At 40.3% G+C, this 19,494-nt stretch overlaps 1 protein-coding gene across 2 annotated transcripts in view; it reads left to right on the forward strand.

The window, feature by feature from the left end:
- The window catches only part of GABRB1 (gamma-aminobutyric acid type A receptor beta1 subunit), a 65,721-nt gene that overhangs the window by 33,171 nt on the left and 13,056 nt on the right, over window positions 1-19,494 (forward strand). For both annotated transcript variants that reach the window (XM_009283588.1, XM_009283589.1), the window contains exon 2: window positions 717-799. In XM_009283588.1, the coding sequence (XP_009281863.1) occupies window positions 717-799 (83 nt within the window). The remainder of the gene's footprint in view (window positions 1-716; window positions 800-19,494) is intronic.

Here is a 19,494-nt window from a genome sequence, read left to right on the forward strand (position 1 = left end):
GATCTTAGAGGTCTTTTCCAACCTTAATGATTCTATGATTCTATGCTTCTATGCTTCTATGATTCTAAGATCCAGCCTACATCGTAGCTACTTTCAATGTTCATTAAATAACCACCAGACAATGTTACATTTCACAAGTTTTTGATTGCATCATGCCATTTTTAAAAGGCGATGTTCAATTATCATAGCTAATGATAAACTGATTATGAAACCATAAAAATAATGAATCAGATATTACCAATATTTCCACAGCATGGATGAAAATGCACATACATATCAGACAAAATTAAAACAGCAGGAGGGGACGACAAAATGAAAAAAGAAAGCTATCAGCAGTATGAGTTATAAATAAAACAATTTGCAAAACAATTTGAAGATGACTGAATTAAGAACATTGAAAATAAGATGACCAAGTAGAAATCTCATTAAATGTTCTTCAAAACACTGTACACTTTTGCACCTAAAGTTTTCAGTCAAAATCCTGCTCTATGATATTCAGCATATGCTCTGATGCTTTATACTGTAACCAGTGTATTGTGCTGTATAAATTATTTAATCATGCTTTGCAAGCTACGTAAAGCCTGTATGCCAGGAATCTGTGTGCGTAACCGTTCTGTATTTAAACAAACAGAAAAGCCACTACAGAAAATCTTGCCTTCTCAAACAAGTAAAATGTGGTTTCAAATCTCATTATTTTTTTCACCCTCCTCTTACAGGATCACAACAACAGCTGCTTGCATGATGGATCTACGCAGATATCCTCTGGATGAACAAAATTGCACACTAGAAATTGAAAGTTGTAAGTTACTGGAGGGAAAGGGTTGGCCAAATGACAGCTGTGGATTGAAAGACATTCACGGGTTAGGTAAAACAGGAGCAAGTTGTTCAAATACTGTGTGCCCAGTGAGCTTGCACACTGAACATACCCAATATATTTCTATAATACATAAGCCAAAATATGTTTAATTCACAATATTTGGCTGATCCAAACATGTAAGATGTCTTTCAAAATCTCTTGTCAAGGAAGGGAGAAGAGTATTTCTTGATGATTAGATCAGAGGACAGCAACCGAGCACTGTCCATCTTCAGTGCCTAATCACCACAGGACCTGAATGAATTACTTCACCTCAGTGCATTCATGTCTAACATCAAGATTAACATCTGCCCCACATGGTGGTGGGAGGATTGATCAATTACTCTTACCAAAACACTTGGAGGTTATAAAAGGAAACAACTTGATCCTTCAGCACCAAGGTTAATGAGAGCTTTGCCGTTGTCTTCCATGAGCATAGGATCAAGGCGTGCAGTTGCAAATTTTTGTCATTAACATAGTTTTTATATCTTTTATGATGCTAGCCTTTAAAGAAATGCCTATCAAGGCTTTTGAAAAGAATTTCTATTCTGTCATTGGTCAAACCAGCTGCTGCCACTGACCACAGAGCAATCTGTCTAAACAAACTAGTTAAGACTACATAGAGTCCAAGACAAAATGAAAACGTAGCAGTTTTCTAAGAACTTCCACTTATCACATTACAACTGTTGCACTTAGACTTAAATTATTTTTTATTATAATAATACTTATCTCTAAAGTATCAGGTTCTAGAAAGGATTAACAGATTTCCCCAAATCCATTATTTTGGTTCAGTTACTGAAGAGAAAGAACAGTTTTAGCGTTTGAACTTCCATTTTGATGGATAGTTTGAAGTATTAAATAAACAGAGAAACAAGCTGATCCAGGACTAAGGGTTCTTCCTTACCTATCAAAATCATTATTAAATAAAGAGAAACAAGCTGATCCAGGACTAAGGGTTCTTCCTTACCTATCAAAATCATTTCCTAATACTTATGTCATCAACAAAACCAATGTTTTCATTGTTTGTAGCACCTCCCATTCAAGGAACTAAAAGTTATCAGAAGTCCAGTAAGTAGTTTTCATTCTGCAGAAGTTGGTAATATAAGATTGTGCTCTGGACTGAAAAGCTGATCCAGGACTAAGGGTTCTTCCTTACCTATCAAAATCATTTCCTAATACTTATGTCATCAACAAAACCAATGTTTTCATTGTTTGTAGCACCTCCCATTCAAGGAACTAAAAGTTATCAGAAGTCCAGTAAGTAGTTTTCATTCTGCAGAAGTTGGTAATATAAGATTGTGCTCTGGACTGAAAAGGGGTTAAATTCCCCAAAACCTCACAACATCAGTTTTCAAAAGGATTCTATTATACTTCAGTTTTTTAGATTTGACAAATAAAAACATTTCCATAGTGCCAAAACAATGGAATATTCACATATTAAAAGTTTAATAGTATTGTAACAAAAATATAAAATAAATAAGTCTAAACCAAAGAAGACAAAATCACGACTGAAAAGGGGTTAAATTCCCCAAAACCTCACAACATCAGTTTTCAAAAGGATTCTATTATACTTCAGTTTTTTAGATTTGACAAATAAAAACATTTCCATAGTGCCAAAACAATGGAATATTCACATATTAAAAGTTTAATAGTATTGTAACAAAAATATAAAATAAATAAGTCTAAACCAAAGAAGACAAAATCACTTTGAGGCTTAGAAATTGTTGCTGGGAAAGATTTCAGTTTATTCTGAACTGCAGAGGTTTTCATCAGTTGAGTATACATAAATGTAATATATCTCAACAGATCTGTGCGGTGGCGATTGTCAGGCACTGAGAAAACCCTACAGTCAGTCTAGAGCACTGATGAGAGACAAGACAGGCTCCCAGCCCAATGTTTATACTCGTTTATAATTTCTACTTGATGGCACCAGAATTATGCCTTATTTAAAGCATTGAAATGGGCACATACCTTCAGAATTACTCTCCATAATGAAGTATTTTGGTTTTTGTAAGTACATAATCAATATCAGTCTTAATATAAATCAGTGGAGGTGCAGCTTTTCTTGCAAATGTTTCCCCAAGAATTATTCGCTTTTGCTCCTTTTTCTGGAATGTCATTTTACAGTGATTTTAGAAATTCTCTGCCAGGTTGAGAACAACAAACCTTTTATTCCACCAGCAAAAGATTTCAATCAAGTAAACATTCACAGCAGGCTTAATAGAAATTATTTTTACTGGAGATCATTGTCTGAACAGAACCTGCTCATTTATTTCTTTAGAGATTCAAAAAAGGTGTTTTTTATTTTTAAGGTCCTAGTGTTTTGGCACTGCAGGCAGACATCTTGCAAAGAGAAGCAGGGAGTCAGTGTTGTCAAGGTTTCCCATGAAGCACTCCAATAGCTGCAGTCCCGAGTCACCACAATAGCTTATTCTCTGGTCACCATTCAACACGTACAAGGAAGTCTCTGGAAGGACATACTGGTTATGCACCATAGTAAACCCCCCCCCAACAGATGCAGTAGCGTGGCAAGCTGGGCCAAGCCAATGTGCATGTAATGAACACTTGTGTTAGACCAACATGCATCAACCTTCCCTGTACATCTGCTTTCAGTTAGCCTGTCTGTATCTACATTGCTCTGAGTTGACTGGAGCACTGCAAACCCACGCCCCTGTGTACAAACACATATACAGCCATTTTCTTCTCATTCCCGAGAAGCAGAGGCAGTAGGCAATTTTAGTTTCCTTTTCCAGTGCTGCCTGTCACCCTACTGATCTTCCCAGTTACTTTCCGCTAGTGCAAAACTCTGGCCGAGTCTCATAATCCACCACCTTATAGGACCTACAGATCTGCTCATTAAGCTGCATGATTGTCATATGCATCCTTGGGCTTTTCAGTTCCCTGCCTTTTTTGGCACAAAACAGTTTCCTTGATGTTGCTTGCTGCTGCTTGGCTCATCTTCTGTCTTAAACTTAACAGGGCATGCAATGGATGCGTTTGGAGAATGAGTCATTTCTTGATTTTCAAAATAAAGTGCATAACACATCTCTTCAGTAACTTTCCTACCTGATCACCAGAGGAAATGAATATATATATACAGTACCACAGCAATCAAAATGGGCGACTTCATACTGAAGTTGCCTTCATATTGAATTCATACCTGAATTTATTTGTTGGGAGATAGCTGAACTGAAGTCTCCTGCCCAATCATGACTAAAGCTGATCAAAGTACATGCGCATTTGTCAGCTCACAGCCCAAATAACAAAGCCAGACTGACACTTGGCTGGCTCATACCTCTTTATTCACAAGCTTTCACATAAATGAAGCTTTGTAGAGATGAATGCTCAGTGCAAATGGACTTAGATACTACCACTGAGACCTCATCAAGAATCAAAATTAGCATCAGATGGAATAAGCAATTAAAAAGCTAACACAATCAGGGATGAGAGAATACCATGTCACCCATGTGGCCAGTCACACATCCCCAAAAGAAAATTGCTTTTCAGACCTTTTGAACACTTGCTATAAATAATTCATGTCTCCAAAGATATATATGTTGATATGTTAATACTTGTTGAGCCGATCCAAAGAAATCAACAAAATTTTCATTCACAATTTGCCAACAGGTCAATTGGCAGAGTGCATTACTTCTCATGAATATTTAGATCAGTTGTCCTAACAACTGAATGATTTTCCAAAAGCACAAACATGCTTACCTGCTACCGAAAGCCCACAGGCAGTAGATGTGTCAGGAGCGCTGGCATCTTTGACAATCATCCGCCTAAAATATACCTTCTAATGCACCACAGCTTTTCTCCTCTGCATGTCTAAAACTCTTGAAAGTTTATTGTTCATGTACCTGGCAGAAGAACACAGTTTGGGAGACCAGGTTGCCTACTTCTCTCTTAGGCATTTGAGTACAAGTAAGCCAGTTGTCCTGCGTACTCAGCACTTGGTAGTACCCATTAATCTCCTTGAAAGCTACCAGGGGACAAAGTGGAGAGGGTGAATAAAGAGGTAATAACTATGACAACTGCCTCTCTGTTAGTGCCACATACATTAGGCATGTGACATTTTCTTCCACGACAGAACCAGTTTATGGGATTCCCACCCTAAACCTCTCCTTCCAGCTCCTGCATCGCACTTCAGCTATTCAGCTTTCTGTTGTGCCAGTACCCAAATCTTCACAGAGCTAGGATGAAAATCAAATTGTTAACATTTTCTTGGTCAAAAAAATATCCCTTTGAAAGAAAGACTTACCCACCTCAGTTTTGGGAGAGACAGGAATTAAATAAACCCCAGGGCAGAGCTGTTCCTTAAATAAAAGGGCCAGGGAAGATGGTACTGTAATCACTAAGCAATCCTGGAACTGCCTAGGTAACAGCAAGTAACATCTCTCACCGCTAGACAGATACTGTGCACTACGTGCACTGGTCGACCATTTTCAAAGCACTGGAAAGTGGTTTTGTTCAGTTTTGTACTGTGTACAGTTATATGGTTTAAGCCACGTGGCACCAGCTTCCAGAGCAGTACGGTTCGTGGAAACGATCACTGAACAATAATCGCTACTTTGAGGAGATGTGCTCTAAGTTGCCATTGCCACTGACTTTCTTCTTCTGCTACCTACAGTCTTCTTGGCTTCAGCAAGAATGCAATAACAGTAACATTGACCTTGTTTTAATCCTTTGTCTTTTAGCAGCTTTTTTACCCTTCGTGCTGCCAGTAATCATGCAGGCTTGTTGCATACAGAAAGAAAACAATAAATGAAACTAAACATGTAGACAGAAAAAGGACCTGTATGGATCTGTAAATCTATGCAATACTAATAATCCTAAACCTAGTAGCTCTCAGCAGCACATAATCTGACATAGAAGTAACATGTCTGATCTTCAGCTGGTGAAAACTGGCATGGCTCCACTTTTGTTGATTAAACCACCGCAACTCACATTAACTGAGAATCCTCCCTGTCTGCTTTTTTATTAGTTGTTTCAAACGTTTGTTCCAAGTGGATGACCCTTTCCTCAGCCCCACCCTTTAAATTAGATCTGATCAGCAGAAACACTGTAAATTAACTCAGAAATTAAGATAAATGTTTATGAGGAGAATTCAATGCCTGTAGAAAATACACACAACAATTTGGAATTTAAGCAAAAAGACAAAGGCTGAATAATAAACCAAATCAAAGGTCTGTATGGGCACGTAAAATATATATCCTGCATTTAAACAGGAGTAGTTATTAAACTGATCTCCACTCTCCTGCAGGTGTAAATGCATGGCTTACATGGAGGTGCATACCTGCAGGTGCAATCACAAGCAGTATGACTGTGCAATAGAAACAGCAAGAAAAGCCTAACAGTTAAACCAATGCTGAGACACTAGACCATGGCCAAGATGGATCATGTGTTCCTCACACCGTTGTTGAACTCCCCTAAAATAAACCTGTAACTTTATGAGCTTTGTGTTCTTCTAATCATGTGTACAAGGACACTAGGGCTGCCGAGTGGTTCCCTGAACAGCATCCTTTGGAAAGCATGTCAGTTAACAGATTTTATACTCAGATTCACGAGCATTACACACTGCACTGTGCTGTCCCCCTGTGCTTGAAGTCCTGTCTGCTTCCTCAATTCAGTGTCACTTATTTACCCAGGGCCAGACTGTGGCTGGACCGTGCATGGATGTGAGGTCAGGAAGCTGCTGCAAACTGCCCCCTCTCCCTCCCCAGCTCCCCCTCAACGTGAGAGCTGCAGGATCTCCTTCGTCCCTAAAGGGTGGCAGGAAGATGGCATCTTCCTGAGCGAGTCCTCTCCCTGTCCCAGGGTGCTTCCCCACCTCTAAACCGAGCAAGCTGGATACACATTTGGCCCTCCAAAAGCTCAGTGCTCCCCAGTGCATCCACAACAGCTGTGCAGCTCTGTAGCAGTGCCAGAGCACACCAATACTGTAGCACACACAACCTAGCCCACTCTTGAGTTCCCCCGTGTTTTTAAGGGAGACTTACCCCTACTGCAGAAGGAGCATGCTCCAGAGGAACCAGGCAGTCCCACAGATGAATTGCTCTTAAGCTACTCAAATAGATGAACATAGCACTATTTGTGAACAGAAAGGCAGTGAGTCATTACACCTCACAGGCATGCTGTGGAAATTAGCCAAAGACAATCCCTGAAAATCTAAAGTGCTAAGAATTGTTCCTTGCAGTGCCGTAATTTAAGGCACTGCAAATAGCAGCAAAACAACTGTGCTACACAGGAATGGGAAAAGAGCACGAAGAATCAAACGCTGCCCTATTATCAAACCTCTCCAGCAGAGCAGCCAACGCAGGGATAATACATGCTTATATTGAGTCAGCAGATTATTTTCATTAAAAAATTACATTTCCAGCTTTCCCAAAGCTATCTTACAGGACTGCAGAAGCTATGTATGCGCAGCTGACAACCAGAGAAATGTATACATTTAGGACGAGGAGAGCATTTTGGCTGCACATCTTCCTTCACACACATTTTCAAGGCTTTGCTCAAGCAGTTCACCTTATTCCAAATTCTGCAGCAGCAGATGGGGAGACCATGTCAGAGGCTTTACACCTGTTTCAGTGTCTAATACCATGATGGCCACTGGAAACTTCTGTGTATAAAATCAAGGGATTTTATAACTGGACTTGCTTCATCAGCAGAGCTGGGATCTGTAACAATCCATTTCTCACAGATTAGCATATACTGGGACAGAGGAGACTTAATACTTGGCTGGAGGTTACCCAAACTGCTTGGCACTCTCACATGAGCTCTGATGGATGTCAGCTTGGCAATTTAAGATGTTAAATCCCCCAGCTGTTAGTTCTGCTGTACCAGGTAGCCTCTGGCAAGGGCTACAACTGCTATGGCAGTTCACAACCCAGTGCCTTGGCACAAGCCCACTATCCCTGGCAGCAGCTGCGGCAGGCTCTGGACCGGCATGGGTGAGATGCAGACACACATCTCAGCTGATAAAGGAGCAGACAGAAGAAGGAGGCAAACAACCAGGGACAGTAGCATCAAACTGCTACAGCTAAATCACCCAGCGCTTGTCTGTCAGAGACTTCTGACTGCACACAGCTGCCCCATTCTAGCATCCTTCATTACAAATACAAGTGCTGACCTCACCGCACCACCTAGAAGATAAGAAGGGATACTGTTATTACTCTAATACTCTTTGTCCCTTTGAAGTCGCCAGTATCACAATCATGGTGTGACCTTGTGGACTAAGCTTGCACCTGGCTTTCATTCAGCAGAAAAAAATGATGTGCTGACAGCACCACTCTGACAGTAAATTAAATCCCCATTTGGGGTTTCTCTTCCAGCATCCCCCAAACAAGTGAAATGTGTTTCGCTGTCACAGGAGAGGGAGGGCCAGGCTGCGCTCCAATTTGGCAAAGTTGTTTACTTATTGGCAAGCTACTATGTGTTTTACAACAGGTCTGAGCAGATTATCAGAACTGTCCCTTTGGTCTCAAAAATCTGTGTCTCTATGACAACTGTAATGCTGCAGCATGATTCAGGGATCAACACTGCAACACTGAACCATGCGTTAGCCTTGTCAGCAGCACTCTTAGAAACCACCTCATTTGTGTGGGTGAACTGAACAAGCCTACAGGAACCTGAACAGAGCAAGTTGGGGAAAAGAGGAAGATTTATTTAGTTGGCTACAGTATAGAAAATTGCAATTCTGCCTTGACTCCATTGGTTTTATGACTGTCCCTGCTTCATATAGAAATAGACCTAACACTAAATATATGTAATGCTTTGATGAAAGCACAACCAACTTAAAGTGATATTGCAGTGAATCAATAAAATACTCCACTTGAACCTCTACATAGTTTGTTGCCAGAAAAAACAACAACTGTGTTCATACCTAAACATTCATTATCACCTCTGGTGACTCAGAGTGGTCTGACAGAATGAGATTTGAACAGATTTATCACAGCTCCCTGCTTGAGACAAGATTGCATTGATCCAGGGTATGATTGCATTTGAACTACCAAGGATGTAAGAACTTACACCTCAAACAAAAAGGGCTATTTTTATTAGAGATTAAAAACCTGTCTTAAATCCAAGCTTTCCCAGACAGCTTTCCCTTTGCCTGTCTGCAGGCACCAGATATCTAGTAATTTATTCATGCCTGGCAATAAAAATTCACTAATGAATTTGACTGTGCTGGTACGTGAGGCAGCACGAGCTTTGAGCTGGATCCACTCATGTCTTTTCCCTAAAGTATCCAAAACTACTAAAAGGGCATCTGGTCTCATCCTGCTTCTTCCCACCAAGCATATCAAATTGCTTCCACAGAAGGCATAATTTCTCTGTCCCAAAAGAGCTCGTTGCTCAGAGTATTCTAAAAACCAGTTGCAAGGCCCTTTCCCAGTTAAAAAAAAGGCTGGAAGGATGCTTAACTCTATGCTTTTTTTAAGAGATTCCATTTTTCTGATGTTTCTAATGAGGGCAGCTCCCACCCCTCACAGTTGCTTAGGTTCTGCCACATCTGTAAATGAAGAGCTTCTCTCACTCACCCGCCTGTCAGACTCCCCTCGTTCCTCCATGAGACGTGTCAGCCATAAACCCATGTCCCAGCATGTGTCACTTCCCACAGGCCCTGCAAACCTTGGGGGAAAAAAAATCATTTTCTCCACTTTGACTTGTCTCTGGTTATTACAGTGTAGCGCTGGGAATAAGAGCTCTCTGCTGCTTCTGGCCAATTCCTTTAACTGCTCTAAAATACATACTCAGCCTTAAATTTCTTTCAAACTTGGTGGACTATGAAGAGACAGAGCGAGGTATCTGTTCCAAAACTCAGATGACTCAAATAGTGGGATCTTTCTGAGATTAACTGTCTGAATGCAAAAGGCAGAAGAGTTCCTGCCTGCCCATCTTGACTTAATCTGCCAGCTATAAGTGATACGAGGTTCTCAGCATTTCACCCAATTCACAGCATTCACAATTCACCAGCGTGCAGGTGGGTCTCCATCCATGCCTTCTTCTGTACTCCCATTGCTGCCTGCTCTAGGACATACAGAAAATGCCTTATTTCACAAGGGCTCTGCCATGGATCAAATGCCATATTCAAGCAACTAGCTCCACAAACCCTAGCAAAAGAATAGTTAACACCAGAAAAACACACTTTATCACAGCACACTCATACGACAAGCAAGACAGTACCATAGGAAACATCCCAGCAAGAGCAGGAATGGAGATCAGCACACACAGGCTGCTGGTGTGATCCCATATACCGCTCATTGGGACAGCAAAGTGACTGCTCTCTGAGCAACACATTTTGCAATTTGAAACACACTTTAATCATTTCTAAAGACATTCAGATAATACACCCTAGGCCACTCAGTATACCCTATGCAGAATACACACACTGAGCTTGTATCACTGCACATTCACTTTGAGAAGGATTGCCCATGGAGACTCTGCACGCACACAGCAATCTGTAGATCCACATTAACTTCTGAAATAGCTGAAATGCCATCCTTCTGAGCTGCAGAGAACATGCTGGCAGCAAAACAGGAGTGGTTTTAAAGTTACGGCATGAGCATCCACAGCAGCAGATTTAAACATCACTGGGACAGAAAGACTAGCACAGAGTTGTGGAGCTGAGCAAGTTGTTTTTCAGATACTCTGAGAGACAGATTCACAAATAGCTTGTTGATATTGAAACTGAGAAATTAGCCAAATAGGACTGTATGTTTCATTTTTTTCACATCAAAATTTAAAATGTATTTTTGGCTCAGTTTAAGTCATTCCTTACCGCTCATCTTTTAAGTCAGTCACTAAGCTAAAATAACTCCTTCACAGTACACTAGTGTTAAGCCACAGCAACTGCTCTGTTTCCACACTTTGGAAAGATTTCTTTCCCCAGAGGACTATAAACCAGTTATTTTACTTTCACGATGCATTTTTATACTGCACACAAATTTAGAAGTTACCCAGATGCTGCTGGTATAGTCTATATGTCTTTCCCTTTTTATTTTCAAAAAGATGGATAGCTCTATATGGATGCATAGATTTTAATAGCAAATACTTGACACAACAATTTCAGTGCATGAGCACATGAAATTAGCCAAGCCACCTATCTGGTATATCTTAAGCACTTTTCTGTTGCACACAGAGGAATGCAGTTATTCTCATCGACTGCTCTTCTCATTTTAGTGCCATCTCAGTAGCCTCAGAGGTACTGATACAGGACCCAGGCTGTCCCCTGGTGACTGCAGAGGACAGGAAAGCTGGGGCCGAGTCGCTTCCCAGCACAGCCTCACCAGGTCTCAGTCTTCAGCCTCTGACAACCCCTAGGCCAGGGGAACACCAAAAGGAAAAGCTGGGCTTGCTTTTCAAAAATAAGGGTTCATTTAGAGGAGGGGCTGATTTCTTTGGAAACAGCTGTGCTCTTAAATGAGTCTGTATTTCTGCAGTCAGAGCAGCAGGAAAAACAATCTCTGCACCTGGTCATATCACATTTTTTGAAGAGCCGGCATATTGTGCTTTGAGATAATGCAGTTGTCCTAGGATGTTACAACCGTAAGTACAGTTTATGTATTTACTTGTCTTCTGCCAAGGTGTGAATTGCTGTATAAAACAAACAAAACCCAGAACAAATTGGAAGATTCTGGTACTCATGGATTCACTTCAATTTGTGAGAATGAAGCCTTGCCCCAAATGCATCGGAGTTTACAGATATTATAAATCTTGGGAAATTCTCTGTTCAGTGCCTATCCACTCTGTGTCTTGATCTATACCTATGGCTCCTTGACACTGCAACAATACAAATAAACAAAACACGATGCCTCAAGTCCCAATATGGAAAGACTGCTTACCTCACCTGGGACAATGTTAACATGAAGTAGTTTTAGTAAGTGGGCAGTATATTCACATATGAGTCCTCCAGCCCTCAGGAATCTACTCTGCAGAACTGAGAACAGAATTGAGTCCTTCAGACAAAATTCTTAATGCTTCCTCCATTAGCTTTCTGCTACCACTTCTAACAGCTTTATTTATTTATTCATCTTCCTCATGAACTTAAAGCAACAAACATTAAGTGCAAGAGTGGACTGTACAAAGAAACATCGGTCGTTATGAGCAAACCACAGTGTAGGGGAAACTTCAAGAAGAAAACATTGAGCATTTCAGTTGTGTTTGAAGAGTTCATTCATACTGATATGATTTTCACTGAATTTATCTTTTCCCTCAATTCATCAGGCTTCCATGGAAATAGCAGCACCAAGTTTCCCAGACTGCCAGCCCAGATCTCCCTGGCAATGCAGGAACCATCTGTGCAGAGAGGTGCACGTCTGTCTCCCTCAGTCTTTCAAATACCTGTTACCATTAGAGTGCATACCAGCCTGGTTTGTACAAGGGACAACTGTCCATCAGCATGTAGATGGAAACTGAATTAGTCAATGATTCATTTCACACGAGACACTGGACGCCAGGACCAGGGCTGCGTAGCCATAGTCCTGACGGCCAGGGAAAATGGAAAGGCTGCACAGTAACTCTAAGTATAGATCTGAGCTAATGAAGCAGCGCATAAAGGTTGCTAGTTTTCTATCCAGTGTATCTGTTCCTGCTGGTGAGGTGCAATTTGGGCTAATACCCTCAATGACTTACTTTTAACTCAGAATATATGGCTAATCTCCTCAGCAATCTATCTCCATTCTCATTCATTTATATTCTGTAAGTGCCTATGAACACTACATTACCTACAGAGAGTTCTTCCTGAGAAAACACACGGTTATTTAACATATTACCATTTCTAATCCAAACCACACAGAGAATGACTGCCTTATTTGAATTCACGTTTAGGGTCAAAGCAACAGAACCCGTAATTCAAATATTTCACACACTTACTGTGGGCAGGAATTTGTATCAACAAGATTAGGCACACAGAAAATTATTCAGTGTCCTTTGATTGTAAGACCTTCCTTGGACCTTTTCTCTCTATGGAGCGCCTGCCCCTCCATTAACACCTCGTATTAGTCCACTAATGAGCGTGTGCCACATGTCTGCCTCCACACAAAACTGCAGATAGCAAGTAGACTTTGTGCATCAACCACCTAAAAAGCCTGTTCCTTGACTTCAGCCTACACTTTTAGCCACAGAAATCCCCTACTCATTCTTTAGTGCTTAAGGAAAAATGGCAACCATAACAGCATCACGGACACCTTGGTGTCCAAGAAGCCATTCATCTCCTCGGTGCAGGACTGTAGTCTGCTCCTGAAACCAGCCTGTTCATTGCCCAAGGGAACATACAACTTGCTAATTCTGATTTTCAGCCCAGGCTGTACAGTCATACCAGACTAGTAGGGCCTAACATTGCCCTACATACCCCTGTCTTTGGCTTAGCATTGATTTGCCAAGGTGAAATTAATAACACAACATGTTGGTAAAGCACACTATATTCCTTCTATACTTCCCCTTTATGCACTTCAGGTCTCCTTACAAGGATGATGGATTGATTTTGTATAGTATTAAAGTCTATGGATGAAAAGTGGTGTATATTTTCTTAGTAATAACAGAATTTTGCTATTTTCTACCATAGTTTTACTACTCTGTTCCTAATCATTGCTAGCACAAATTCAGTCTCAGCAACACAGGCAGCCTAAAAAACGCTGGCAGCTTGCACTGCTTAGCCCAGCTGTGAACTGCAGTATGTGTCATGGAGTTTAAAATTATGCTGGCTTATCTCAGTACCTTAGCAGAGGTAAATTTTCTCAGGAGAAGCCAATGCCATCCCAGCTTCATAAGCAATGGGAGTCATTTCTATAGAACCAAGACCAGAATTCAGTCTGAAGCTCCTTTTTTTTTTCCTGTTACAGCTATAAATCTATTACCAAGTACAGATCTGGATGTACCTTTCCCTAAGTTTTGGTTCTTTGTAGAACTTCCTTGCTCCTATTCCTTGGCAGTACAGAATTAGTATTTACCTATGGTTACAAAAGTAAAGCAGATTAGTGACACAGTTTTAAAACAACAGTCAAATCTACTTCATAAGCATGGGAGTCATTTCTATAGAACCAAGACCAGAATTCAGTCTGAAGCTCCTTTTTTTTTTCCTGTCAGCTATAAATCTATTACCAAGTACAGATCTGGATGTACCTTTCCCTAAGTTTTGGTTCTTTGTAGAACTTCCTTGCTCCTATTCCTTGGCAGTACAGAATTAGTATTTACCTATGGTTACAAAAGTAAAGCAGATTAGTGACACAGTTTTAAAACAACAGTCAAATCTACATTTCCTTTCATGGTCTTGTAATAATGTCATAAAGAACAACATGGTGTTTTTTGGGCAAGTCTTTTTTCCCAGTGAAGTATATCGATTCAGTAATGTGTAACTATTTTGGCAAAATATGCATGCAGAAAAAGTGTAATACATGCACAATACATGTGCATTGTAAAATATATTTTCTAAAAAGAATCAATATTTCATTTTCAAAAGTCAAAATAGTTGGTATTTTTATTTGAAATTAATTTTGTTTAGAAAAGTACTTTTTTCACTCAATTATTCTTAATTTTGTCTAAATGAAAATTTTCATGTAGCTCAGTATAACTTTAAATCTTTCTACAATTGTTCATGAATTGAAAATTCAGCTACTTACATAATCAGAACACTGAGTGAGACCACTATGAAAACTTCACTTTCATTGTTTATCTAAAAAGCCCAAGTACAGTGGCCTCGTACTTGCCTCCATATTTACTTCTCTGAAAAATTTACAGACCTGAATTAAGTAATTAAAATTTTAAAAGGGTTTTCACCATCTCAGACAGGGGAACACAATATTGCATAGAAATATAAGATGTCCTTGCGTAAGCCATGCTGGTATAAGTAAGAAACACAACATGTCCTGATTCATCTGCAGTCTGAGTCCTGTTGAAAACAGAGACCCTATTGCCTTAAACAAGAGCAGGTTTTGGCCTGACACGCTGGAGCACAAACCAGATGGACCTGGATTTCAAATGCCTTTTTCACCGAGTACAGCAGCTGTATCTAAAACTGGGGGAGTCTGCCAGGCAACAAAATGAGAGCACTTAGAAGTAGATCTTAATTAGTCAAATGAAATAAGTGCTCAAGGGCAAGACGTGTTTACAATACGAGCAGACAAAACTATGTACCATGCAATATTGACTGAACTAAATTAATTGAATGCTAAGCAGCTGGACCTCTGTTGCTAATGTTTACATAATGTGCTTATAAATAGTGTTGTTCTCTTTTTAACTTTGTAAAGCAACTCAAGTCAGAAAAAACTTCCAGGATTATGGCTCAGCCTGGGATAGCCATGTATTGTACAGCAGCTCCAGGTGAGAAAGAAATAGGAGGAAACTGAGGGGTGAAAAGAGTGATTTGCATCAGACTTAAACTCTACATAAAACGTCCTCCTGACAGCACTGCAAGCAAATCACCTTAGTCTGGTTCATGTGAAGGTGTGGAAGTCCTTTGAGTTAGCAAAAGAGGTGAGGGACTGCAACACTTGGCTTCCAGGAAAGGTCAGGTCTCTCTCGACACGCTGAAGTCTCTCATCCCAAGTCAGGCACTCCCAGCCTGTGCTGCCAGGATTGGAGTAGAAACAATTTGTGGTCTGCATTTTGCTGCTCCTGAAAATTGATTTTTTCCCTCCTCATCAAACCAGGGGGGAATGAAGGGTAGAGGAAAAAAAGGAAGAGGGGAAAAAAAAGCAAGCAAACCTCACCAGAAGAGGTCAGGAGCTTTGGTTCAACTTTCTGCAGATTGAGATACAGCTTGTATCCAGTATAAGTGTCCATTCAAAAGGAGAAGAAAGGGAAGAAAGAAAAAGGAGAAAGCTCAAAACAGATTCAGGAAAAAGCCGTCTCAGAACGAAAGCAAGAGAAGACGACTGGGATTTCTGACACTTGCTACTGGAAGGAAACAACCCTTCTCTTCCCAGCTCCAAACACTCAAGGACAGTCTGGTACCAGCAGCAAGTGAACCTGGACACAAGGCAAGGAAACTATTGGGGTTAATCTCCTCATGCATAGCCTCTGTCCTGATCGCTGTTGACTAGCCTTTAGACAAGAACACGACGGCGTGACTTCAGAACTGTGCTGGTTTCAACCCCATGGGAGGAGAGGATTCAGGCAAAGAAGTAAGAAACATGGAAGCAGTTGAACAAACAGATCCTCAGCAGTTGTAACTACCGAAGTAACTAAAGTACCATTTCAAAACTTCATGTTTCAGAGCCACTCAAACTAGATTGTAAGATGAGAAACTAGCTAAAGGTCTGTAGAAACTAATGTATGATGGCCATACTTATCAGGGCTGATCTGTTAATAGCAGTTGTGCATCTGTACATTACATGTACAATTACACAAGTATCTAGTCTGCACAAGAAGACACCAGTCAGGAGCACATACTGCACACTTGCTTTGTTAAAAAAGTTAAAAAAGCAGTATCATTGCTGCTAATTTTGAGACAACAGGTCATCAAAATGTCTCAAGTCCAAAGTTAAATCACTGGCACTACTCTCTAAACATTTGCATGTAAGAGACGTCTGAGTTTTCAGTGACATTTTGGCCACTGCGTTACTATGGGCAGGTTGCTTATTATTACACAAAATGCGTGGGCATGAACAAGGTTTCCTAATTGCAATTTAATTCACAGGAATTACACAAAGACGTGTAGAGTCAGAGGCTCTCAAAATCAGGCTAAAAATCATCATTCCAGCGATGAAGTAAAAATATGAGTTGTAAAGGTGAAAGACATGAGACGGGCAAATCTGGCTGCAGTGGAACATGTCAGACCCTTAACTCCTGTGCTGTCTCAAATCGAATGTCTATCTCACCCATCATCTTGTCTCTGACAGCGGCCAGCAGCACACATCTATGAAGCTAGAACAGAGCGTAGGATATACATGCTGATATTTCCCCAGTAAAGTCCTCCAGTAAGTGTTCTGCACTTTGCTACCTCAAGTCAGAAATAGTATCATTGTGCTTAATAACCTGGATAGATTTTTATTCTGTATATGTATGATAGCTTCTGAACAAGCATAAACTTCTGATACTCGTGTCACCTTGTGCAATGAGTTCTGCAATTTAGCTGTACATTGTATTACCCTTTATTTCTTTCAAATTAGCCACTAGGCATACTATTTGTTGCTTTCTTGGTCTGGAAGTGTGAGGGATTGTGAATAATCATGTCCTGTTCAAGCTCACCATGCTAACTTAGGATCTTACGGACTTCGGTCAGACCATTCCCTCAGCCCCCTTACCTCCAGGCTGAAGAATCGTGACTCAGTCAGTCCTTCTTTCAATGGAAGCAAGTCTATCCTTAATCATCTCAGTGGCCCTTCTTTGTAGCCAACTTAGTACAGCTATTTTTGAGAAAGAAAGAGAACTGCATATAATAGTCAAGATATAGCACAACATGAATTGGAAAGCATATGAAAATGCAAACAAAGAATTTTGCATTTGCTCGCCTTTCCTTTCCTAATAATTCCTTGGTTTGTTTTTTTTATAGGTAATGAGAGTGAAACTCTTACTAGTGAACAGGGAAAAAAAAAAAAAATACCACTACGCCTTATGAGAGGTACTCTTGCACATGAAAGCCATACTAGGTAAAAATTATTAATGTGTATTTCTGATTGTGCACTGCATTATATTTATTTTAGGTTCAGTAGGTCCTTTGACATCACTGGCATAATCCAGTAGAAGAAGACAAAAAAAACAGTAAGGCATTTTCGGTACAAGTCTGACTACTTAGCCAGAAACCTATGTTTCCATCTATTGAGATGACAGTGATACTGAGAAGTCCTGCTGTGTTAGCCATTGAAGAGCTATTAAGCAAAACCAAACAATTCCTCTCCCAAAGGACTTTCAACCTCGTATCAAGTCTCACTGGCAAATGAGATTTAAAGAGTTAGAAGGGCAAAAAATGATAACAAGTAACAATGAACCAATATTAAAAGTGTTTGCGCAGTAACACAAGTTTATAATTCACTCTCTGAACTAGATTAGGATGTTGCAAGAGTGGCTTTATGCTGTAATAACATTTATTTTCTGCTTCTAACGGATAGGAAGTGATGTCTCCAACTGGGATGGAACAGATTGCTCCATATGTTAAATTCATTTTTATTTGAGAAACCTTCTTAAATAACTGACAATTTGTAGTACTCCAGCAGTCTAACCAAGTTTTCATTTGGGTCAGTATTGCTTAGGCTAAATTCTGACTCATATCCCCAGTTACAATCTGCCATCTGCCTATAGAAAGTATTTCTCAGTGAAAAAAAAGTCACGTACAGATAAAAACACCCACTCTAACACAGGTGGCAGGGAGCCTTTTCAAGCAATTCTACCAACCTTAATGTTAACTAGTGACATCGCTTTCCAAAACACATCTTCAGATCTGTGGTGCCCCCTTCACATGTCGGGTTTAAGCTGAAATAGTACAATAAATTTGCCTCGGTGGTGTGCGGAAGAAATGCTTTATCTTCTTGTTTGAATAGAGTCATAGAAATAATAACTATGTGAAACAAGAAAAATTATACTGTAAGAATACATTCAGCAACGAAGACTGAGTTGTTAGGAAAGGGATGATCCAGTAGTGATGGAAGAAGGCTGGGTTCTAGCGTCATGTCCTTACACAAGGCCAAATGATTTGGGGCACGCAGAGTGGAAATATTCTTTTGAAATGCCCTATTTAGACGCAGATCCCTAAGGCAGAGACCCTGTTGCTGCGCATTTTGGAGCTGCCTACCCTGGAGAATCAGAAGGAAAAAGGGGCTCCATTTGGACATCTCTGTGGAAGTGGTAATAATAGTAGCACCACGACTTTATTTGTTAAGTTAATGTAATACAGATCTTTATTTATCCCAGAGGTATTTGAAATGGTAAGGGCTGCGGTGGAAAATAAAACAGCCTGGTGACATTAACATCTAATACACTGTTAACCTCAGCTATATCACAATGTCAGCAACATTTCCAAAATATTTTTGTCTGTGAACAGCAAGATTTATACTTAACCTATTTCTTGCCGTGCTTGAATCTAGTTACTTTTTAGATCTGTGGTAATTCTGCCAAAGTGTTCTCACTTAAACTCTCAGCTGCTGGTCTAGAAGCAAAAAAACAAACAAAAAAAAAACCAAAACAAAAAAAAAGTGTTGGCACATCAAGGACTGTTATTATCATTTCTAGACATTATTTTCTAGGAAGCAGAAGTTTAGTATCTGGAGCTGGGCAATTAAACATATTTTAGTGGTTTTGAAGCTGGAAAAGAGTCTAGCAAGCAAACAAAGGCTTAAATAGCTCAATTTTCATGGGAGCTTTACTAATAAAAAAAAAAAATCTTAGCAATCACTTATTATTTAGGTCAACAAAAGCACACACAGAAATCCTGGGGAATTTGTTTGATTAAGTGGGCTAGACTGCTAGGGATGTCAGCCCAGAAATGAAGCCATGTTTGCTCCAGAAGTATTGAGCAAATGTGTTTAAATCCCAACGCACCCTCTGTAGGAAGTCCGGCCATTAAAGACAGTGGCTGACATTAAGCATATCACCACCCCAAAACCCGGCTCTCCTCAGACGTATGCTGGTAGCTGTCCTGGCCAAATTCAGCAACAGGCGTAACCCCTTCGGGACCGCACGTTTCGGGCCCGGCGAGCCAGGCTGGGCGC

Source organism: Aptenodytes forsteri, unplaced genomic scaffold (genome assembly GCF_000699145.1).
Source record: "Aptenodytes forsteri isolate BGI_AS27 unplaced genomic scaffold, ASM69914v1 Scaffold102, whole genome shotgun sequence".
Lineage (NCBI taxonomy): Eukaryota > Metazoa > Chordata > Aves > Sphenisciformes > Spheniscidae > Aptenodytes > Aptenodytes forsteri.